Below are 24,728 nucleotides of genomic sequence, written 5' to 3' on the forward strand. Positions count from 1 at the left end.
AAACCATGCACAGGTCACCATTGACAATTAAAAAAAAACAGCGTTAGAGAAGTGAAAATTAGTGATTTTTAGGATGATGCTATAAAATAGCCAGAGATTAAGCATGTAAAATCTCCATCTAAGGAATTATTTTATTAGGTGAAATACTCAAATTGGCATTTCTCAGAGACTTCATCAGGGACATAGGGATGAGTGAAGGGAAAGGCAGTAAAGGCTCTGGTTTATAGAAGCCACAATTTTTGCAAGTAACCATTGTTTACTTTGTTAAACTTCAGCAAATTCCGCTTTTTCCCCTCCCAAAACTCCAAACATTACCACGAACGAAGGGCTCTGTGTATTCTCACCTCCCTCATTATTAGAGAATATTCAATACCAGAGGAAAAATAATGGCCAAGCTGCAACTTGTTCAGAGTTACATCATGTAACCCTGAACTACAGGTGGATGTGAACTCATCACACTGGGAGTTAATAATGAATCTCATGATTATTTGGGGATTTTCTAAAGTTTGGGTTTTTTTTTTTTTCTCCAGGCATCATGTTGTTATGTGAGCATTTATTAAAGTATAAACTAGCACCCTTCAAGCACTGTGGATAGAAATTTGAAAATATACTGCATTTACACTTCCGTTTTTAAGCCAATCTCAGTTTTTGCAGACTGGATTCACTTCTGAAGTTCTTTAAGTTGGCAACAAGCTCTGAGGTAAATTAACTCAGTGGCAGAAACATAAACCCAAGACACTGAGTTTGGGGTTTGTACTAATCTTGACACTCAGTCTGGAGAGAGAAGGGTTTCCATCCCTCTTTGTATCTTTCAGATAACGGGAGGGAGGGGATGGGTAGAAGCAATGGAGAAAGATGGAAAAAAACAAGGCATAATTCTCCATTAGCTCTCCCACATGTCTCCCTGTCTCACTCCCTATATAAATTTGTGAGGAAACACAAAACAGAAGAACCTGTGCTATGACTTTAAAGCAAAAAAGTCTATACTGCATACTCTGGTTATTTAAAGTGGTGCTGTCTATTCCTTCTCTGGTCACTAGAGATCTGTTCTGCAGGGCCAGAAGATGCCATGTGCACATTTAGATATATTTATACATTTTTTTATACATACAAACATATACATATGTATATATGCCATTCATCAGTCAGTTAACCAGCACAGAGGAGGTTTCCTGCCTGGCAGTTCCTCTTGGTGATTTTTCAACCTCCTCTGCGCAACTCTGCTGTCCAAGATGACCAGATGAACAATCTTGTAGCTCCAGCTACCCTGGAATTTAAGCTACAGGCTGATGGCCACTGCAGGACACACTGGTTGCATCTCAGTCCAGAAAACACAAGCATATGAATTGCTAAGGACAACATGACTAAAAAATTAAGTCTTTACATTTGCATATTCAAAAGTAAGGAAGCGGTGGGGCTTCCTCTTCTATAGCATCGTGAGGATGTGTTATGTTGTTGCAGCTGAACAATTTTCTGCCCCAAACAACAGTCTGAAGGGTTGGAAGGAGTTTCCAGAAGAGATGCTGAGTTTAGAAACTTGTTTCCATTTTGTCTTGCTCTGAAAACTACTGCTTTGTGCTAAAGCATTTTCAGGCGTTATTTCCTTGTTCTGGGACTCAGGGGCAGCCTCACTACTCTCCTTTCCTCTGGCTCAGGTCCCTCAAGACAGGGAATGAGCAGAGAGCAGACCGGGCCCTGCAGCAGGAGCAAGGTAAGGCAGCGATCTGTCGATGCGCCATCGGAAAAGCTCCCGTTAATACGATGGGGGCTGCTATTTTTAAAATTGGAAATGAGGTTAAGAATGGTTTGAAGTCATGTCAGCCCTGACTAAGGCTGTCACATCGAAACAGGATGCCTTGGATTCCGTAGGAGACATCACCAGACAGGAGTCATCTGTCTTCAAATACAGACTTTCCCACTTTAAGAAAACATCCCCCCAGAGGCCGCTGGAAATGGAAGATGACAAGCTTTTAGAAGCGATGCTTACAAACTACTCGGTCTAGAATAAACGATGCTCCCTTTCCAAACAAACAAACAAAACAAAAAAAAAAAAGGAGAAAAGGTTTGTTTTGTAGCGGTTCTACCAAGGAAAGGGCACACGAAATCAAGTCCGCTGCAATTATTCAATCACTGGGACATATCCAAACAAGAGGGAAATGATTTGCACGATAAAACTGGCATTTTTAACTGTGATTCATGTCTAAAATGGCAGGATAATCAGCAAAGGGACGCTTGTTAGTGAGGTGCGTCGCCAGCCCACGCCTCTTACCTGTCATTGTACACTGGTAGTGAGAAACCACTGTTGGGGTGAAGGCTAAAAAAGAAAAAATTAGGGAAAGCAAACTGAATAAAACAAATGTGTGTACATATATTTGTGTGTAAATACTTCTACATAGTTACTGTGCATGTACCATGAAAGCACAGGTGTGTAAGTAAAGCTGGCACGTTCTATTAAAAAAAAAAAAAAATAATAAAAAAAAAAATCACACACAAGGGTGGCATTTCATGTGAGGGGAACAGATTTATTGCCTGTATCACATAAATAAGCCTAAAGGAGCAGACTATTACATTTGCTACCTAATACAGATCTGACTCTTTGATTTTATGCAAGTTTTGCAGGATTAATGGTAGAACTTTTTTTTTTTTTTTCAATTAAAAATAAAGCTATTTTTGCTACAATTAAGTGTGGTGCACATGTTAAACCCACAGTCTGACTCCTGGAAAGCAACATCTAACATCTCCTTCCCATGGCCTGCACTAGTATCTCTAAAGAGTTCTTCCTTCCCCTTACTGGTTTTTTTTTCTTGCCACTGACAAATGGGAGGGACAGGTATGATTAAAAAAAAAAAACAAACCACAGAAACAAGAAATTCAGGCAGGAAAACCAAACCTTGTAATTTCCAAGCTTTTCGTTGTTCTTCTTTGGCAATTTGTTCCATGTCTTTGTCGTATATGTAATCTTGACACATAAAGCAGTAAATACCCCCATACAAAAGGTCTATGGCTGCAAAACAGAAGGGAAGTTGGGGGAAGGAGGGGAAAAAAAAAAAAAAGATGTGAGTTCATAAACCAGAAGGCATTTTAAAGCAGGCTTCCAAGTCAGGCATTCTTTCTTCTAAGCAGGCCACAAAAAAGAGAAAAATCTGTAGCTTAGAGTCTGGAAAGGAGGGGTGGAGAAGAAAAATAAAATAAAAAAAAAAAATTTAAAAAAAAAAAGGAGAGAAAACCCCAGAAATGTTTCCAGTTTTGTTATGAGTTATTCAGTTGCTTGTGGCACAGCAAGGAAACTGTGCAGGACAGAGCATCATCTGCCTTCGAGTTGTTTGTAATTCACAATTTACCTTTCAAACACATCAGTAACCAAGAGCATCAGGACAGGGACTGGACCACAACACACACAGAACTAGTAATGGAAGATTTCCTAAAACTTCAGTAAATTCTCTTTAAAGATATTAAAGTAACTACAAAGCAACTATTTAAAATCCAAATGAAGGCTCAAACACAAGACAGTCACTGCAAACTCAAAGACACTTGTCCAGGGGAATGGTTTTCCAGAATAGTTCACTCCACAGGTTACTTCTGTCTCAAATGTCTCGTTTCACTCACCCTTTTAGAATGGACCAAAGAACAATGGCCAATGTTAAAAATACTTTCCTTACACCACCCTAAACAAAAGAAAGCTAAGAAACCAAATAAATCACCTAACTGAGAAATGTCATTCTGCTCCAACATATCATGGAAGAAATAAGTGCAAACCAATCGCAGCAAAGTGCTGATTTTCAATACATAGATACGGAAAAAAGCCACAATTAAAAACTAAAAAAAAATCAGAGGGCACTAACAAATCCTTAGTCAGCTACTAAAATACAATCTGCACCAGCAAACAGCTGAGAAACACATCACCGTTCTCCCACAGGTCTACAGCCTCCATTTATTTCATTTATTTTGCTTCCAAATTCCTCTTATTCCCAGATAAACAGCATTATTAAAATAATCTCACTACAGTGGAAACCTGTTTTAAACACAGGAAACCATTACCACATTAGGTGGCCTGCAAGCAGCAGCACTGAACTGCTCCGAAGTGCTAACTTAGCCAAGCCACATTCCAAGCAGCAGGAATTCTGCCGGGGATCTCAGCAGGCAAACACAAGTGAGGTCCCTGTGCTGCCCTGCTGGTGGGACAGTGCTCGTGGTGAGGTTTCTTGGTAAAGTCCCTTTCTAACCCCATCTCCTCCACCCTTCACAGCCTCCACCCCCTCACAACCTGCTACCTCTCTCTTCTTTACTCCTATGCAACCTTTTTTTTTTCCCCCCCTCCTTCTCTTTCAAAATCACCGTTTCAACGATTATGTCGAATTGCTCATTAATTCTCCTGTTATGCAATAAATAAGAATGACTTTAAACAGGTTTTTCACATTGCTTATGAGCTTCATTCTTTTGTTTTGCCTGTTTGGACCACACTCAGTTTATGGAAGAGGAATAAAACCATTTGCAGTATCTCATGTAAAGGCACAAAACCAGAATTTTCATTATCTTGTGTAATGCTGCAACACCAGAATTTTCACCCTGCTATCCAGAGGACTTAATATTGACTCCTTTAGAAGAATATCCCAAAAAAAGACAACACTGAGCTGTGGTGGAGATCAGTAAAAAAACCACTATGCCACTGAGGGGTTGATATATCACAAGCTGCAGAGTATTAACAGTTCTACAACATTTACTCCATTATCTATTGCATTACCAGTTCTGCACAGTTCTCTACAAAAAACCTGCTGAAACTCCAGAGTATTGATCTCAAAACACAAAATCAGATATTTTTGTTAAAAGATCCAACAAACAGCTCCCTCCCCTCCAAATAACAGAACAGGGCTGGCACAATAGTAAATAAATATGCTGTAAGCATTGATAATTTCAATCAGAATACACAGGCATGGCTGTGCTAAAAGGATTCCTTTTCCTTTTCATTCTGGATTTACATGCAGGAGCGATGAAGCAGAGACGTCAAGACCAAAACCAACAAGAGACCACCTTCCACAAACCACTTGTTCAGAGCAGGAGGAATTTCTGGTGTAAAGAACCACAATGTTTAACAGAAACACCGGCGCAGTAAAAGCCAGAATTGTCCAGCGCCTGATTAAGGGCTCTCGAGGAAATATCCTCTCTCCAGCACACTTATGGGAACAATACAGTTGTATATATGCCAACACTTGGAATGTTTTTTAATGACTGCAGTGGGGTTTGGACAAATTACCTCAAGCACCAGTGACAAGGCGGCCACACAGGCCTGGTCACAGCACGAAGGAAGGGCGGGAGTTTCTCACGAAAGCCACAAAGTGGTTGCTCAGGAAAAGAGCCCACTAGGAAAGTTTGCAAGTTAATTGTTTCAGATTAGGATAATTTGATTTCTTTTTCCCTTGAAATGCACTTCAACTTTCTTATTCTGGTCATCTTGAGGTGAAAAAAAAGGAGGAGCCGTTGAAGGGACCGTCTTACTGACAGAAATTCTTCCAAGGCGAGCGATTCCTTTGCACTAAGTTACAAAAACAAAGCTTCACCCCTCAAGGGATTGGGGAACCTCACTGTTAGAAACAGGCTAAAATTTGTGGTGTTTTTTTTTTTTTTAAACTACATTGCCATGACATTCCAAGGCTCCTCCAAAAAGGCTGCTACTCCTACTTTCCAGGATCTGCTTTTCCCAACACTACCACCATCCTTCTGTCAGGAAGGTACAGGGGGATGAAATCAGTGAACTTCAGTTCAGGCTTAATAAACATACAGGACTGATTACCCTGGAAAAATAAAATATACATTCAGTAGAAATACAGTATTTTCTCTCACAGGGAGGAACCAAAATAAATTTAAAAGAATCACAGTGTCATTTTATTAAATGTGATCAATCTAGATTCCTCTTTCAGGAATTCAAAATACCTACGTGGGGATCACAGGCAAAGCAATTTAAGAATGAGAAGACCTCTTGGAATGTAACGTTTTTCTTTGCTTTTATACCTTCTATGCTGACAACAGGTTGTCCTTCCTTTTAAGTCCAATCTCCTCCTACCTCTTCACATACAAAATTCTAAGCAACTGCAACACAAGAGAGGAATGAAAATGTATTTCATTTTTCATTTAAAAACAAGGCTATCAGCCTGGAGAAACAAGGAGGCATCACAGATGATCAGGTAGGAATGAGAGCAACTTCCTCTAGTGGTGCAAGTGGCAGTAAGTTTTGAAAGACAACACCTCAGGGGTGAAAGTTTAAATCTGGCAGCTAAAGGTCTTTAAACACTCCATCTGGGAGCCAAATGTTTTATTTAAGTCCAAGTGGCTTATTTTGCCAAATAATGTCTAAATTATGTCCTTGTAAAAATGTTAATAGACCAGAGATAATGGGAACACAACACATCTCATCCAGGTAAAAAATCTTGGATGTTCAGGTGAAGAGAACTGACTTTCATCAGCTGGAAATGGGATACTTCACCACAGTGCATGGCAGCACTCCATCAGATACAAGGTATTTGTGAACCACGTTTTGGTATCATCTCCCTTGGAGCACTGGTGGCACTCGAGTAGAACAAAACATCCAGCAGCAACTCGGAATTCAGGTCAGTTTTTACCTGTATTGAAATTAATTCCACCGTGAATTTCTGGGACTCAGTCTTGGCATATTATCAACCTCAAATCAACACACTCTTGTGTTCTGTGCAAGTCACCTATATTTTGTTCAGCTTCTGTAACAAAGGAGGCTAAATTAGTAATTCTTTTGAGACTATTCTAAGCCAACATCCTAAGCTAATTCATGCTCTCTGATTTCTCACCTTAAGTGTTAATCATTAAATCCATTCCAGATAATTGGCTCAAGTTCCCAAGAAGTGATCAGCTAAACTTCAGCCAGCTCTCCACTGGTTCTTGTATCTGATCTATCAGCACAAAGCAGGCATCTGATTGCCTTCCTCAGGCCTTCCTGGCACCTGGAATCTCCATCACAGGTCAAAGTTCCTTAACTGATAAGAAGGGAGGAAAAGGGGTGGAAGAGGGGCTAATCCTGCTAAGTGGTGATCCAACCACTGAGAACTGCAGGTATTTACTGTCAGGGAGGGAGGGGGGGAATTCAAACAAAAACAACACTCAAACTTCCTTTTGTTGCCAAAAATACAGCCTCACATACCCAATCTTTTAATATACATTAAAAATTACGGCCACAGTTCAGCATTATCATTCCCTCTCACATTCAGTATTTAAGATAAAGGGTATTTTCTCCTAATACTCGAGATAAAACCATTCCATTCTGTAAGCACTTCACCTAAGAGTTCTTCTGGGTTGTGCCCCTGCAGTCTCCAAGATGCCTATTGGCCCCATATGGATCTAGAATTTTAATGTTTCAACTTGATTTGCCTGCAATCCAAACATGGCAAGCACCCAACACTTCCCTGCAAAGCTCTTGAAAGAAGGAGCCAAATGGGCAGTCTCTGTGCTGCACACTTGTCTCTGTGATGGTTTAGAGAATCATTCTACATCTCCCTGTGAATTCAAGCCAGGAGAGGTAAGATGAAGGAAAAACATCCAATATCCCTATGGTATCTAGATATAAAAATGCTTTTAACTGTTAATTTAGGGAAACCACAGCGTGTCAAACCATCGTATGTTAATTTATTATGTGCAGAATATTAACTCCAGCTCCTTGACCTCATTCAGAAATACATGTATTGTACACACACATTATCTACCTGTGTGTCCATGCATCCAATATGCTACAGAACAGGTTGTAGCATTCCTGTACTGAACTTGCCCTATTATAAAATACATTTTATCTTTTGTCAGTCTTCCCCCTGCCCTTCTCTGACCCTACAACCTTCCACAGTTCCCCTGTTTGCAGCAAGCCTTTGAAAACCGAAAAGAAAGAAATCCTCCTGTGTAAGCACCTCTTCTTGATCCCGCAAAATGTTACGCGGGTTTAAAGGAGAGAAACTGTTAAAGTGGGGGTAGAATTCCCAAATCACAACCAGCAAGTCTGGAGCTGCTTCACAAGATATGGTACAAACTACTCATTTCCCTGCAGTGGTTTGCACAGTACATCCCAGAACAGGAGACACTGGGAATGGCTCTAAGGAATACTGGAGGTTTAAAGACATACCCTGTGACTGACCAGTAAATCCAAAATGCCTTCCTCCTTTTCCTCCTCTTCCAATCAATCATCCTCCAGTTGACAAGGATATGATGTTGTTGAAGCACAATACCTTCTGCTATGGAATTTCATCTCACTTGTATTGCTGCTGTCAATGAAGGTCCTTCATTCCCAGGGCTACCCAGCCCTCCTCAGTGTAAGTAAAACCTCTGAACTTTGTGACCATCAGGAATTTCACACACAGGCACAATTCCTTCTCCTCAGTTACCAGAAAACAGCAGCAAACCAGGATTGGTTCTGCTGGTAAAGTCTGTGTGTTTTACACACTGTGCTTTCAGCTAATTCATCATCAACTTCCCTTTATCCTGCCTCTTATGCACCACGATTCTTGTATCAATCCCTGTCCCTTCTAACTCAAGTAATAATTTCCAGGGGGGCAAAATGTCAAATTCATCACTAGATCCAGACAAATTAGATCCAGTGTATTTCCTGTTTTCTAAGAAATCAGTTATGAGAAAAGACATTATTAGCCTGACACAATGCATCTCTGACAGAACCACAGAACACTGTGTGCTGTTTTCCCTTCACCTCCATGTCCTCAACAGATGTTTTCTCCACACCATCATCCTCAAGTAAAGCATTAGAAGCCAAATCAAGAGGCTGGTAAAATGCCCAGATGACCTTTTCTACCCCTCTCTGAGCCTAGATATGAACAGAAAAATCAACAACACACTGTGCTGGGCCCAGCTTTAATTGCCCCTTCCACACAGAGCGTAATGAAAGTCTTTGCTGTTTACAAAAGAACTGGCAGAACCAACACTGCAGTCAACACCTTCCAACTCATATGAAAATTAAACAACTTTTACTGTCATTCCTTCACAGAGGTGTTCTGTTTCTACACATTAAGTTTCAGCAGACAGGTATGCACTAAAAAGCAGTAACCAGATTTTTATTCCTTTGACCAACTTTGAGTATAGAAACCAGTTCTTCTGTCATGTTTCCTCTGAATCAGATAAAAAAAAGTAGTTATTTGTTTTCTACAGGAAGTAGAAGCTTTTCAAATGGTACCAAAAATCCTCAACCTAATCCGTGAGCATTATTATTGGGCTCACCCACCCAGTTCCTCTTAACACAAATGTATTTATTGGACCGAATCTCACATGAGAATATACTTAGAGAAAACAGTCCCTCAACAAATAGTCTGTGACCTAATAAATAATGAATGTATTCTAACAGGACTAATTTTGAAGTGAACTTAGAAATGGAATGGTACTTCAGTCTTCCAACTATTTCTTGTTTAGTCTTTAAACCACTGCACCTCAGCCCTGCTAATTCACCTTCCCCTGCTCTTGAATTCCAGAACGGGGCCTTAGAGCAGACCAAGATCCAACCCAAACCTGCACCAGGTGCTGTTTCAGAGACACTGTTCATGAGCTAAAAGTGCACCTCTAACCAAGAGAGGCACAGCATGGGTGTGTATGAACTGGCTCCTCATCAGGAGTTTAAATAGCTCTACAGAGAGCTTTGATACCATAATTAACTAATCTCACCCAGAATGGTTATCTGTAACAGACTTTCCTAAGCCTTGTAACAGTGATTTTTCTTGCAGCTAAGAGTGTGTGTATATATTACATAAATATATAAAAAGTAGAGGAAAACTCCCAAGAAAGGTACACAAATATTCCACTCTCCAAATCATCAATTCTGTTTTCTCATACGATATTCTCCCCCCACCCCAAAAAATTTTTTCAGCATTATGTAACAGAAAATATTCACTCAGAGAGAACACTAAAACATCATTTGGTGCCTGCCCAGGGTTTTATAGTCCCAACCAGGAAACTGATAAAATAATCACTGCTACGGTTTTGAGATGAACTTTATAGCACCAACCTCTCTTCTCTTTTAGAGCTACTGTTCACAGTCATCTTCCTGCTCCTGCTACTCTGGGACTAAGTTACTGTGTATTTTCCTTCATTGAGCAGCTGTAGAAGAGATAAGGAAGGAAGAGACCATCAATTTTTACAAGGACAGAAACCACCAGCAGATTCCCCAGACGCTGAACCTGATTGGGAAGGATTACCTAGGAAGGTGACAGAGTATGCTGATGGCACACATTCATTTAGAATAATAATTAAATAAAAAAACCCTCCAGAAGGATTTCAAGTTACTCAGCAAATAGGCAACACCAGCAAGAGTGAAACTCCAATCACTGTCAATTAGGTAGGAGACAAGTAGCAATTACCACTCTGGGAAGAAGTTTTGGAGTCACCAAGTTGAACTCCTAAGTAACAACATCAGCTCAGGGTTGAACAGCTTATTAAGGAGCACAAAACAGAAGTCATGGAAGTATTAACTAAGAACACAAGTCATTAGTATGGCAAACTGTCTAAATCCAGAGCAGTCACCACAGATGGACACGTTAGAACTACAGTATGAAGAGGATGTTGAGAATCATAGAAGAGTTTCAATAAGAACAGCTAAAAATAGTTCAGGATCCTACAGGTGGGGAAAAGGAAACATTTGACAGCATCAAATAGATCAGGAATCCCAGAAGAGCTCCATAACGATTTTTTCCTCACTGTTTCACAATCCCTCACAAAAGAACCAGAGCCCAGTGGGAATATCAGCCTATCCCAGTGACTGACTAACAGAGACTGTGCAATGCAGAGATTAAAAAAAGCAGCTCCTACAGATGGATCTCACATCACCTCCCTGTCACCCACAGCCACAACTCGAGGAATACATTAAGTCCAGTGTTATCAGTACACACTGAGCAGGGAGGCAGGTGCAGAGCACAGGTTATCACTGTAAGGTCCCAGTGTGAGGGGCTTAAATTTAGATTGTTCAGGGACGCAGAGAGTTGTACTTTAAAACCACTCTGGAATGTGATGCTGGAGCCTCCTGGAACACATAGCAGTGAGCTGCAAACACACCACTTCCCTGCTCAGACAGCTGTTACAGCTGAAATCTATGGCATTTCTTACAACTGTGATCAACTGTGCAGCTCCTGCTTGTCTCCATGGAGACTGATGTTGGCTCAGCAAAAAGTCACCAAGTGCTTTAAAATAATTCCTGTTCATTTTGAAATTTCAAAGCACTTAACTTGTTTTTGCCCGTCAGATGTTATTTCCCCAACTAAAATTGCAGCAGGAAAAGCAACCAAAAGCACCAGCAAAACGACAGAAATATTTTTACAGCTCATTTCGCATGCAGCTGGAAATTAAGCACCAAAACATGTATCTAAAAAAAAAAAAATATATAAAAAGGAATCTCCAAAACTAGAAATCAGTCAACATGTACAACCTTCACATCATGTGTATTTGTGCACCAAGTGAGTTATATTTAGCTGCAAAATAATCCTTTTTGGGCTGACACAGTATTGTATTGTACACTTTGGCTTGTATAATTAACTCTTGCCCTTTTTATCTAAAGGCTATTCCTTTTGGGAACTACCTTATCTGACACAGTCCTAATTGTCTGATGCCATGGCAATGACTACAACAATCCTTAAGCAAGAGCATCTTCACAGAACCTCCCTCCTCTGCCCAGTTTTGGTCTCCTTTAAGGAAACAGAAGATAATTCACTACAGCAGACAAGAGCAAATTCTACCTTGCACAAAAATTACCTTGAATTTAAGCTTCCCTAACACACAAACAGCAGCTGATGACATGGGCAATTATAAAGCTCTTTTAAAAGGTTCTCCATAAATATGGTGTAAGTTTAGTGGTAAAAACATTACAGTGTTTACAAAGTGTCCACAGACAAACAGGCAAATACTGTCAACAGTCTCAATTTAGTACAGTATTTTTTTAAACCTTAAATCTGGCTTTAACTTACATTAGCACAAAAGGTTGCTTTACATATATATATATATAAAAATATGTGCTCCTTTACCAGAAATCCTTCGAATTTACCTCGAGTAATTTGTACTTCTGTGGTGGTAAAGATTCCAAAATAATTTCCTCTGACAAACTGACTTTTAAAGCTCTTTCAAATTAAACTCTCAGAAAAGCAATAAAAACATGACATACAGGGTTGGGTTGGGGGTTTTTCTCAGTTTTGAAAGAACAGCTGAGGTTGGCAGAGACCTCTGAGGTCACCTTGTGCAGCCCCTGCTCCAGCAGGGCCATCCAGAGCAGGCTGCCCAGGCCCAAGTCCAGCTTCCCAAATAATATTCAAGGACAGACACTCCAAAAACTCTCAGGGCAACTTGCTCCAGTCCTTGGTCACCCTCACAGGAAAACCACGTGGTGTGATGCTCAGACAGACAATCTCCAGGATTTCATTTTGTCCTCTCTGCCTCTCGTACAGTCACCAGACACTGTTGAAAAGAGCCCGACCCCACCTTTTTTAACCATTCTATCAGATGTTTGCACATGTTGAGGTTCCCCTGAGCCATCTCTCCTGGGAGCTGAACAGCCCCAGTGCTCCCAGCCAGACCATCATGGATATTCAGTTCTATTTTCCAGTATTCTCTTTTTCAAGACATTTACAAACTTCAACCATACCACTATGGAGCCTTATTTTTTTTTTTTTTCCTTTCTTGACACATATGGAGGGAGAAACTATAACGATCTGCTGGTTTAAATCATCTTTTCCATAAATAGTAAATTTACACGCCTGTTTCTTAAGCACACAGTACACAGACAGCACTGTTGGCCTTCTGGAGCATCTCTGTCTTCATGGAAAATAAAGGCAGCTTGTTCCATAGGCACTTAGGATAAATTAAATTGGGAATGGTGGTCACACTGGTCAAAAGGAAATTTATGCCATAAAATAATGCCTTTTTTTTGTGCTTCTTATATCACTACAAACAATTTAGCTGCCCACCAAGCAAAATTGTGCACATCCATACTGATGCAACTCGAATTTTAAGATAAAATGATCAGGACTTTGCATTATAACCCTAAAACGTTTCAAACTATAGGCAATAGGTAATTTAAAACAAAACAAAATGCTTTAGGTTTTGAACATTATGTAGCACCAAAGCTGACAGAACTGAAGAACTTGCTGGCATTTTACCAAAATTTGAGATGGTTGAGGGAAAGGTACTCCATATCAATTAAACTGCTTTCTTATTACTTAGGTTATTGACCCCACTGGAAAAAAGAAGCCACCACAGAAAAATGAAGAAACAAAAACCTCAACAAAACCCCCAAAACTTCAAAAGTTTACATGATTCTGATTGCTACTTGATTAGTGTTCTTTGTGATCAGAATGACGTTTTTTTCCTCAGCAAGAAAAAAAAGTCAACATGACCTCCTGAAAATAAAGTTTACTGAAATAAATGTTCTATTTCCAGGCACTAAACCCACCATTCCTAACACTTAGGGGAAAAAAAAAAAACCCAACCCTCTGCCTCCTCACATTTTTACTAATTTTCCCTATGCATGACGTTAATTCATAAATAAAAGGTACTAAACAGCAATAATTCAGGTTTTAAGCTGCGAACAAAAACTTGACAGCGATGCAATGAAAGCTCAAGCACCAAGTTTAAAATAACGCCACTAAACTAACCCAAAACACCAACAAAACCATCTCCCAGCCTACCAAGGCAGCTACAAGGAAGTATCACCCTATTGGCCTGGAACAGACAGGGATAACACAGGGATAAGGAAGCACCAGTGGGTACATCGGGGTGAGAAACTCACCTAAATTGTGTCGCTTTGTCTTCGCGTGCTCGTGAATATGTTTCTTTGTAAAACAGCCAAAGAAGACACAGTAGAGGCAAGAGTGGAGTCTGTTCAGGTGGGCACCACACATATGACAAATGCACGACTTCGCCTGAAACAGCAAACCAGACACAGAACGTGAGTGACACAAACGCGTCTCCCGCTCTCCGGACGCAGAGCTCGCTGCCACCTTCCCCTGTCACCAGCTGCCTTGGGAACGCTGCAGACCAGCAGGGAGACAGTTATATCCCCACCTGAGAAAACCACCAGTTGGACATACCGACTGAGAAAACTCTTCCATTTGTCCAAAACATTCCCACAGTTTGATAGGGAACTCATTAGGAGCAGACGCCAGTCACCTCACTCCCAGCCCTCAGCACGCAGTTAATGAACACTTCCAGCAGGGTCAGCAAATCAAATACACCAATAATTCTACCTTGTCCTCACTCCACCAGGGAATTCCTGCTCCCACACCAACCCTGTATCAGCAGAACGACCTGCAAAGCCATGTACAAGCCAGGAGGAAGGTGAGTGTGACATGAATCTGCTGCTCCTCTGCCATTAACCTGTTCCAGTTCCTCTATCCAGCTCATCCTGTGCCACACAGACATTCCCGCTGGTGCAAAACCTCCGGGCACTATGGCTAGTGTAGCAAGGGATAAAATCCCACCAGGATGCTGGATAACCAGGGCAGTGAGGTCTGGATCCACCTGCTCTTGCTCAGGTTTCAGAACTGCCCCCCACCCACAGTCCCTACCCTGCAGCAATGGGTCCCTTGGCTGAGCTGGTCCAGCTGCCAACCTGGCAGGGGAAGACACACTCACACAAAGCTTTGCTCAAGGTAGTGAATTCAGGGGGACTGGGGAGATGGAGAAGATTCAGATGAACACCAGAGCCCAGGGAAAGCCACCCAGCAGGGAGGGTGAAGAGGCAGCAATTTGGGTGGTGGAACCATGGCAAGAACTCTGTTTTGACAGCACCGACCACCTCGATCCACTCAAATGCTGTATGACAACCTGAACATTAAAATGCACGTGGGTACACGGCATTCCATTTATCTGCTGGGAAATTCTGCCAGATCCAGCCATTAGGTTACTCCATACTGGTGCACAAAGCAGAGGCACAACATCAAACCCACACCAGTCAGAGCTACAGAAGTCTCTTTGAACCAGGAGAGGAACACGACGTGTTGACAATTGCCCAGAACAGCCCAGACTGGGGAGGTGGGTGATGAAAGTTGCCGTGATTCACTGGAAATGAAGGAGCACATACGCCTGACGTGTCGGCCTGTGATAACAATACATTTTAACAAGTAGGCCTTGAGAACAAAAAAAGTAATTAGAAGGTTAAATACGCTTTCTGACTCTTAATCATACTTGAAGCACCCTAAGCCAACAACACCCAAACCCTTCTCTTAGCGTTAAACTCAGGTTCTTCAACAAATTATTTTTAAAAGTATTCTGTCTAGCAAAAGGACTGGAGGGAGTTTGAGGATAAGTCTTTTGCTCAACAACACCAATAACAACGATTCAGGTCCAACACCATCTGACTGGAAGATACAGACAGGAGAAATTCCTCACAGTAAATTCATTTTTTCATCTCAGACATATGTTTAAGAGTAACTGAACTTCTGTAATAGCTCAGAGCTACAGAGAACATATAGAGATATGCCTGATTTTACAGACTAATCTGAAATTGCTGTTTCTTTGCTTGTCAGTATAGAAGTACCCTTTTCTCTTCACATTAAAAAAGTAAGAATTAAATTACTAAAATCCCAAGCTATCATCTAACCCAGGCAGTGCATTTCATCAAAAACAACCCACAAACTTCTTCAGTAATATTTGCCCAGTCTGCCACGACTTAAAATTAGTGCAGAATAAATGATGCACAACCCTGTTCTCTAGTCTGGCATTTTTCTCTCAGAATACTTCTGGCTTTTTAAAAAAAAAAAAAAAAATCATCAAAGCAGCTTGCAATATGTTGCACCACGTAATTTATTTTCAAGCTTCTACAAATTAAGCCTTAAATCCTGAAATCTCACATGTTGTGTATTCAAAGTTCTCCCAAGTTGTTGGGGGAAAATGTTGAATCGAACTCCACACACCTACAGAAAGAAATATTTTAAAAGTAGGGCCAAAAAAAAAAAAAAAAATTCACCACCACCACAATTTCCATCTTTAGAAAAATGCTGCAGAACTGTCAAACTGTTGCCTAACGGCCGCTCTTTGGCTGCAAAAGCTAAATAGGATCAGCCTATCTGTTAAGATTGCTGCTATGACAACAACTCCAGCAACCAGCTATTTTACTGAGCCAGCTAAAAATAAATCTTTTAGCATTAAATGTATTGTAAACAGATGACATAACAAGCACGTAAAAGCCGACGATTTTAAGGCTAAAAGGCAGAAAATTTATATCTTGAAGGGTTTTTATTGCAAGGAAAAATTAAGATAAATTGAAGAATGTAAAAAAAAAAAAAAAGAAATCTAGTGGTAAGTTAAAAAGAAGTTCAATTACTTCTTTAAAGGAAGCTATTTTATCTGTATCCTCTATTTGTTCAGTATGGCTCAAGATGGTTTTTCTAAAATTGTAAGAAAATGAGGTTAAAAGACGACAGAGTGAGGAAAGAAATCAATATCAAAAGGCATAGTGGCTATTCTTAACCAGATTAGTTGTCTCCTTTTCATCTGTCTGTGCTTTTAAACAATTTGCTAAGTTAAAACAAAGCTGCCACCCTCCCACCCCACCCCAAATAATCAAATTACTTTGTTTCATAATACTCCCACCCCTGTTCACATCTCTTGAGGCTACAGTCTAAGATGAAACAGAACCGTGCAAATGAGTAATGGGAATCAGCTGGGTCCATAAAGTCACAAGCTTGCCTTAAAACCAGATAACTTTTTCAGAAGCAAGTTAGGTCTTTCTTATGGTCTGGATGCTTTAGGGAAGTCAGGAAGCATCTCAGCTGCAGAATCCACCTTTCACTCCTTCCCTGCAGTATGTGGATGGAAGAACATCCCTTCCTTATCCTAAGGCATAAATGTAGTCTCCCCCTTCCTCCACACCCTCTCCCATTATTATTCTGCTCTCTGCTTCCTTCTCTCCTGTATTCTTCTCACCCTCAAGTACCCCACTCTCCACCTTTCACCCTGTTCTCTCTCCCCACCCTCTCAATCCCTCCCTTCATGTCCCCAGCCAGCCTTCCTTCAGTCCACACTGAACCCAAAACCCTTTAATTTTGCTCTGATGCCCCAACAAATCACATCGAGAAACCAGAAGAGGCCCTGAGCATTTACTTTCTGGAAGATGAAAATCAGCTACCAGGGGTAACTCACAGGCCCAGACCCTCAGCAATGGTTCTGCAGCCTCTACAAAGAAGGTTGACACAGCCCAGCAAATGAGGGTGTAAACACCACAGTGCACAACTCACCCAAGGGCTTTAGAAGCTCAACTTTTATTTAATTGCACATGAGAGGAAAACAACTTTTTACAAGTTTTCCACTGTGGTACTTTGGAGTCCTTCCTGCCTCTCCTGCTCACACTAAATATATCAAAGCACTTGCAGAACAGAGCAGTTTTTAGCTGCAAGCTCATAAGCCTGAGACCTCCTACCTTTCACAGTCTGCAAACCATCTTCACCACAAAGGTTCAGGGGAAAAGATGATCTAGGTAACACTGACAAGACAGTGGGAGGCTTGGGAGGTTAAAAGATCATGAGGAAGGTGTTGCCACACTGTACGTGTTCACAGGGAATCAGAAGAAGCAGATTCTTAAGGCAGTCCTAAAGCAAACACGCTAATTATGGTTTACTTAAAATGTTTGATCAGGTACAAATTCACAGTATTAAAAAGAAAAGGCTTCCCAATACAAATCTGATTCTATTTCCCCACCTTTTAAAGTAAGTTTCTGAGTAAAACAACGTTGAGACACATCAGAAATAAGAAGAGAAAGTATTTATTTTTTTTAATATGGTATAATCACTCCTTAAAGTTTTTGGTGGGTATATTTAATTTTCCAGCTCTAAACCACGCCTAACTCCTCAGAAAGAACTTTAATCTCAGTCTACACAGAAGAAGGTGTTTGTTGTGCAGCTCTAAATATGCCTGCCTAGAGCATACAGCTGCATGTGGGGAATTCTGCCTGCATGTCTACACCTCAACCAAGAGTCAAAGACTGAAACTTTTCAGATGCGAAGTGCAAATTCCCTCACTGAGCCAAGATCAAGACACTGAGGGAAAACTTAACCATTCCCTCACACATTCAGAGTTCCAGGCCTCAATATTCACATTTTAGGTACAGTCAATCCCCTCTGTCCATTTTTGCCTCTCCCATTCCCCTTGTTGTGTTTAGATCCCAGCCTGGGCACAGAGTTTTATTTTAATTCTTATCCATTCCCGTTGCAACCAATTCTTGTCCAGATGTAAAGCAGCCACAGCAGCTCATGTTGAGCGATGAAGAGTGTGCTTCCCTCAGCTTATTTTTCAGAAAATAAGAAGAGAGAGTGACAAAAGGTCACATAACCCACCACTGCTTCTTTCCCTGCTCAAGGGGGAGACCCCGTGGCTACTCCAACAGTGGTGGTTCTTCTGCCTTGGGGGAGGAGGAAGTCACAGCTGACAGGATTTATTACTCTCGAGTACTTTGTACCTCAAGAGTAACAAATTTAGGTCAAATTTGTCTCACAACGCTTCTATCACTCGTTATTCTACACTGACTTCCTGAGGCCGGTCTGCCACAAACCCATCAGCCATCAGCACAGGGGCCGGGATATTCCAGAGACTGAAATAATTAAAACTTCAAAGCCATGTTCTCAGGTTGGAAGAAAGAAAAAGAGGTAATTGATTCTGCAGTTCTGCATGGTATGGTGTATAAATCACTCCTCCCCACGCTGATAGGATGATTCAGAGTGACTCTGAGTCAGTGCACCGCTCTGACACATCAGCTTTAAATAATTAAAAAATCAACTTAGGTATTGTTCACTCACTTCCTGCAACCGAGTCTTCATTATGATCCTGTCTGATTAGAAATGCCAATTATGTTTTTAAAAGAATATGCCCTCAATATTGTAAATCTTATTTTCAGACTAAGGAGCATTGGTAAAGGTTTTATTAGCAAAAGCAAAACTGTGCACTAGGTACAGAATTAAGTGATCAGAAAGTCATTTTAAGAAAAAACAAAAAAAAAAACCAAAGCCAAGTACAGGTAACTTCTTAAACTGGGTTATTCTAAATGTTTGTTTAGACGGCAGTAACCTCAAAAAAAAAAAAGGCAGAGAGATGATGTCTGTCTACACTGCTCTCCAAGTCTGAACAGGACACTTGGCTCTGACCATCTGTTTGAAGTTTGAAGACAACAATATCACAATTTATAATTCAAGATGGAATAGCCCAAGTTGTTAAATAACATCACAGTTCTCAAAGGGAGTAAATAAAAATATAGCATTATGACCATCAGTTTGCTGCTGATTCCAGGGAGTCCTACTTCTGCCTGTGAGTGAAAAAACTGTGAAAAGAGGAATATGCTGGAAAGCAACCTGAGGAAACTTCTTCCTTTCATAGAGGGATCCTATGTATGGACAATTTTGAGCACATTTCTCTGCATTCACTCTGAAACAACGACACGTTCTTAAATGAGAATCATGTGGTAGCCAAAGCCTATCCAAGCTCTGAAAACACAACTTTGGTTCAAGGGCTCCTCTCAAAACAGCACTGCAAGTCAATCTCCAACTACAGACCTTGGATTAAATTAAGAATTATATCTGGGAGTGAAACAGAAATACAGAGTGGGTATCACTCCAACTCTTACATACAGATTTTATCCCTGCTCTTCTTGCTTTGGATGATGAGTCATGTCAAGAGATGGACACTAAATCAGATTAATTTTTTTTTAAACTTTTTCCAGCTTCTGTTTTCACACGAAATTCCACAACAGGTACAAGGCTGATACAAAACCTGGGAGGAAGAGCTGCACAATATAAAAGACAGACAACATGAGCTAGAGGAGAAAATGGGAGGATTCTCTAAAAACATAATTTCACTTTCCCCATATACAGCCACAGCAGTAAAAAGTTGTATTTCAACAAGACCAAAGCAATTCTCTGGAATTCAAATGACTACGCTGAAATTGCTTATATGCTTCTCCTTTGGTAGGTGCTCATCCCCACCACCAGCATTTACAAACCTAAACGATTTCTCAAGTGCTCTATAAAAGATGCATTTAAGGGCCTATTGTGTTTTTAAACCATTTAAATAATGGATCTTACTCAAACTACAGCACATGTCCTACAGTAAGATCCTTTTAACAGTGGGAAAGGATTGCCTTGCGAAAACACATAAGCCGCTTAAGGTTCAAAGGCGTGGTTCTTTCCCTGAATATATACATATATATTGCATGGGTAGGTTCTGTGTGTTGATTTTTATCTATTTCCTGCAATGCACCACTGCAGCAGCGAATTCCACATGAGAGCAGGGCCCTTGCCAAGACCGCAGCAGTGCAGGCTCAGACCTAGCACAGAATCCACTCCTTCACCTCCCCGTCCCCCCCCCCACCCTCAGAAAATCGTGGAGATGTTTGTCAACGGCCTGTTAGGTACAGGATCGATGTCATCCCTGACCACGCGGCTTGGGAAACAATTCAAGGAATAAGCTGAACAGCCAAACCTGCCTGAAGCTGCACCAGTCTTACTAAACCTGGCCTGTGCTGCACAGATTGCATTTTGCCCTGCATAAAACTGGGAAATGGGATTCTTCATAGGAAAGCAGGTGTGTTCTTGGGAAGTTTGCCACGGGACTTTGATGGAAGTACTCCAGACAGCTTTCCTTACAGGAAAAAAAAGGAAAAAGAAACTTCAGGATACACATGGGATCAAAGTCCTAACAGATCCTACAGGCTCATTTCAAAAAGCACAGATAATCCAGCTACCTTTTCTTTAACTACTCTGAGATGTCCGTAAAAATATGGGGACTTAATTAGTCCTCATCAAAGTCAAAGCAATTCCTCTCATGGGAAAGATGGATGGGATGATGCTACAGCCCAGATTCTCCAGGACATGACTATTTATGGGGCAAATACTCACAGGGAAAAAGACAGCCAGTGGAAAATGAACAGTGACAGAGGGCATCTATTAGTGACTGTTTGATCTCCAAGGCCCTTTCCAACCCAAGTCAACCTATGATGTAAAAAACCTCAATACCACACTGAATAGGGCACATCCATTGTGGAGCTGAATCAAAGAGCATTGGTCTGGTTGAAAACATCTCTGCTTTTAAAAGCTTCCAGTGAGTTGTGCACCATATTGTCAAAACTTATTTGAGTCCTCATATATGACATTTTTATATTTACTGTAGCAAAGCAAGCCCATGTGCAGTACAGAAATTATCCCCACTGCTTACAACTTCTCTGACAACTGTGGGTTTCAGTGATGATAACAGAACTAACAAGGCAAACTCTCTTCTTGCCATAAGAACAAAACCTCCTCTTTGTCTAACAGGAGCTGAAGACAAGTTCTAATCCTCTCACAGTGTCTACAAGAAAAAAAAAACATTAGAAACCAGTAAGACAAACTTCCCTTTTGGTTTTACAAGAGCTATACAGAACATTTTCTGGTTGTCCTTTCAAAGGTTGATTTGCCCAAAGCACCACAAACCATTCCCAAGAAGAGTATTTCCCCCTAAAAATAGGCCATAAAAATGTGGTGACACAGAAAAGACCATTAACCCCCCCAGATTAAATCACGGAATGTGTCTCCATCACGGAACAAGTGCACCCTCAACGTCTTCACTAGATGAAACATGAAACTGCCTAAAATGTTGCCCAGAGAAGCTGTGGCTGCTCCACCCCTGGAAGTGCCCAAGGCCAGGTTGGACGGGGCTTGGAGCAGCCTGGGATAGTGGAAGGTGTCCCTGTCATGCACTGGATGAGCTTTAAGGTCCCTTCCAACCCAAACCATTCCATGACTCTCTCTGTTCAATGAAAATAAAACTATAATGAACAAACTAGAAATGTTGCTTGCCTAGTTCCACTTGTGATATTAAGACATCAGCATCTGAGGGCATGTTTATGTCCAGGAACACTCCAAGCCAACCTGCATGTTGCTGCCAGGGAGTGAAAGCAAATTCTCAGTGTGCTTGCACAGAACATGCTTTGATATCCAGTAAGCTGAGGCTTAGTATTTCCTCATACCTCAGTACAAAACAAATTAATAATTCATGTCACTAGAGCTAAATATGAGGTCTTTCATTCACTAGAAAACTTTCGTGCAGATCTGCAAGCCTAAAGTTATGGAGAGAAGACAGAGCTGGTCAGAACTGCAATTCACCCTTTAGAAGAAAAGATTCACACAGATGGATATTCTAAACTCTAAAGACAGGCAGGGCAGCACAGAAAAATATTATTAAAGCAATAAGAACATAAAATATGTTCTGGAAGAGAAAAGGAGCCTAAGATTTCTCACACTGGTGAGATGAATGAAAATACCTTCAGGAAAAAAAAAAAATCAGCTGAGAAATAAGGATTTTCATTCCAGAAATTGACTCCTTTATCCATTTAGAGTTTGCTAATTGCTGGAGTCCCACAGAATAATCATTAATCACAAAGTGTGTAGGGAAGTGGGCGATGGATCCTTAGTGAAGAGCTTCTGGCTTTTTCCACAGAATGTACAGCCAACTAATATGTTTTAACACTTCGTGATGTATTTAGAACATTGACTTGTTCCGCAAAATAAGTGCATTTTACCCTCCCTCCCAGAGGAATGGACTGGGAGGGGGGTGCTGGTAGATCAGGGCACTGGAAATTCCAGCTCCTGTTGTTCAGCAGGCCTCGGGGAACAGGCGCTTTCTGAGAAATTTGGGATCACTGAAATGGAACCAAGAAGCAACCAAAAAAACCTTCCAACCTGCCCCACTGATGGCAGGACTGCTAAAGACACCACTTGGTTATTACTTAATTTAACAAAGTTTCAGTTATAACCTTCCCCAGAGAAGTGGAGGATGACGACCTCGCAGGAGTTTTTGTTTCTACCCTCACTGCAGTTTGTTGACTACATCTGAGATCTTCTCATACTCTGTTTTACTCCCAGCAATATCCAAAGACTCAACAACACTTTGTTGTGTTTTTTTTTTTTCCTTCAATGTACTACTCACGAGCTTTAAGAAAAAAATCTATATATTCCCTTCTCACAGCTCCCTGTAGGCCATTAACAGATCACAGTTCATGTATTGGTGTCACTGCTTAGTTCAGAAGACCTAAACAGACAAATTTCTGAACTGAGATTTTTAAAGAGTGTACAGAAATTAATCTTGATACTTTCACTATATTATTCTGTATATTAAGTAAAGGAGTGCTAGAAGGAAAAGTTGTTTGTTTGTTTGTTTTTCTTAGGTCACATGCAAGAGTTCGCCCCTTTTTATTAGTGTAATTACAAATTCAATTATCTGTGTCTTTTTGAGGTGTCATCAGCAGTAATTTTGACTCCAAAAAATTTCCTGTGATTCTGATCAGTCACAGCTTACCAAACATGAGGCAAACCTGTATGTGAATGGAGTTGACATCCAGGCCCTAAATCTGTCCACTGACATTTGTGTAAAGAAAAAAAAGAAAAAAAAAAAAAGCTCTAGAGCCTCACTGGAATGCAATGCTTCGAAAAGCAACATGGAGAAACAGCAGAGGGATTGAAATCCTGCCCCTGCCCCAGCTCAGGCTGCTGCCTACGATGAAGAGGAGAACAGGAGAGCGTTTCTGTGCAGGTCAGATGTGACTCACCCTCTGAGCAAAGGGAGAAGGTTCTGCTCAGAGCTACCTTTGAACTGTGCAGATTCACTAGGAGAAAGAATCTGTCCTTAGTACTGGGAGAATGAGTATCAAAATAGGGTTACAGAGATGGTTTTTTGGTGGTGTGGTGGTTCTATTATTGTTGTCATGGGTTTAGGGTGGTTTTTTTATTTAACTTCCAAGCAGCTGCTGCATCTTATTAAAAAAACTCTACTGGAACAAAGAGGGAAGTGACCAGAGCTTTGTATATTTGACTAGTTCTATATGACAAATGTTCATATTCACCATAAAGTCAGGAAAAAAACCCATTATTTTCCACAAATACATGAAGAACAAACTTGCACAACAAATCCAGAGTCACCGTTGTGGACTTGTAAACAGTGATCCATGACTATTTTGAAACAGAATTTCTATTCCACGTTTCACCTCCTCACATTGATTCTGTTCCTCCATAATTTGGAACCATTTGAAAAGACATGGCTGAATTTCAGAGAACTCGAGTACTTGGAAGTTTTATCAACCTCAGAGGTAGCTGCATGACTGCAGCAATCCTGAAAATTAACCCATCAGGAGACTCCATCAAAGGGCTACACACTGATGAGATTCATCACCACCTCCAGCAAAAGACAGCAAGATTTGACAGGAACATTTTGTGCTGACCAGCCAGACCCTGCTCTCTTCATTCCTCTTCTGTATTTACAAGGGGAGGTGCTAAACCATTAACTCGACATAGATGTTCCCTCCAACAAAGGCTGAGCCCTTTGGTTTAGCACCACTCACATCCTCCCAGCATTATTCCCACATCTTCCTTTTAGCAGGCTGCTTGATTATACAGCGCTGCACATTGAAAACAAGAATTAGTAGATTATAGTGTTGGGTTTCATTTATGGACATTGTGCTGGGTTTGTCATTTAATGCAAAAAGCATTAGTTTAATTTAAAGCACGGATATAAAAATTAGTTACGACCAAACAAATGCAGACTTGCAGCAGCCAGCTGGGCTCAATGGCTAGGAAAGCTTATTAGGCAAAGCACATGCTTTTAGCTAGAACACACCTCTGCATTCCAAAAAGAAATCCCAGCAGGACAGCAAGGTTTTGCAACCCAGGGATAAGAAAAGCAAGCAGCAAAACTCCCAGGCTGTTAATTACAGTGGAGCTCTATTTCGT

General features: G+C 40.8%; 1 protein-coding gene across 3 annotated transcripts in view; it reads right to left on the bottom strand.

Annotated features, from left to right (window-relative positions):
• Nucleotides 1-24,728, bottom strand: part of USP22 (ubiquitin specific peptidase 22) — a 95,820-nt gene that overhangs the window by 48,645 nt on the left and 22,447 nt on the right. The window contains exons 1-4 of one of the 3 annotated variants that reach the window (XM_027900285.1): nucleotides 13,775-13,886; nucleotides 10,013-10,104; nucleotides 2,891-3,004; nucleotides 2,270-2,314 (exon numbers count right to left, since the gene is read on the bottom strand). In XM_027900285.1, the coding sequence (XP_027756086.1) occupies nucleotides 2,270-2,314; nucleotides 2,891-2,969 (124 nt within the window). In that variant the 5' untranslated portion in view covers nucleotides 2,970-3,004; nucleotides 10,013-10,104; nucleotides 13,775-13,886. Of the gene's footprint in view, nucleotides 1-2,269; nucleotides 2,315-2,890; nucleotides 3,005-10,012; nucleotides 10,105-13,774; nucleotides 13,908-24,728 lie in introns of those variants that run through there. The other 2 variants (XM_027900283.1, XM_027900284.1) reach the window with 2 other exon arrangements.

The sequence above is a fragment of the Empidonax traillii genome, unplaced genomic scaffold (genome assembly GCF_003031625.1).
Source record: "Empidonax traillii isolate 1590-97213 ecotype Southwest subspecies unplaced genomic scaffold, ASM303162v1 scaffold717:size860381, whole genome shotgun sequence".
Taxonomy (NCBI): domain Eukaryota; kingdom Metazoa; phylum Chordata; class Aves; order Passeriformes; family Tyrannidae; genus Empidonax; species Empidonax traillii.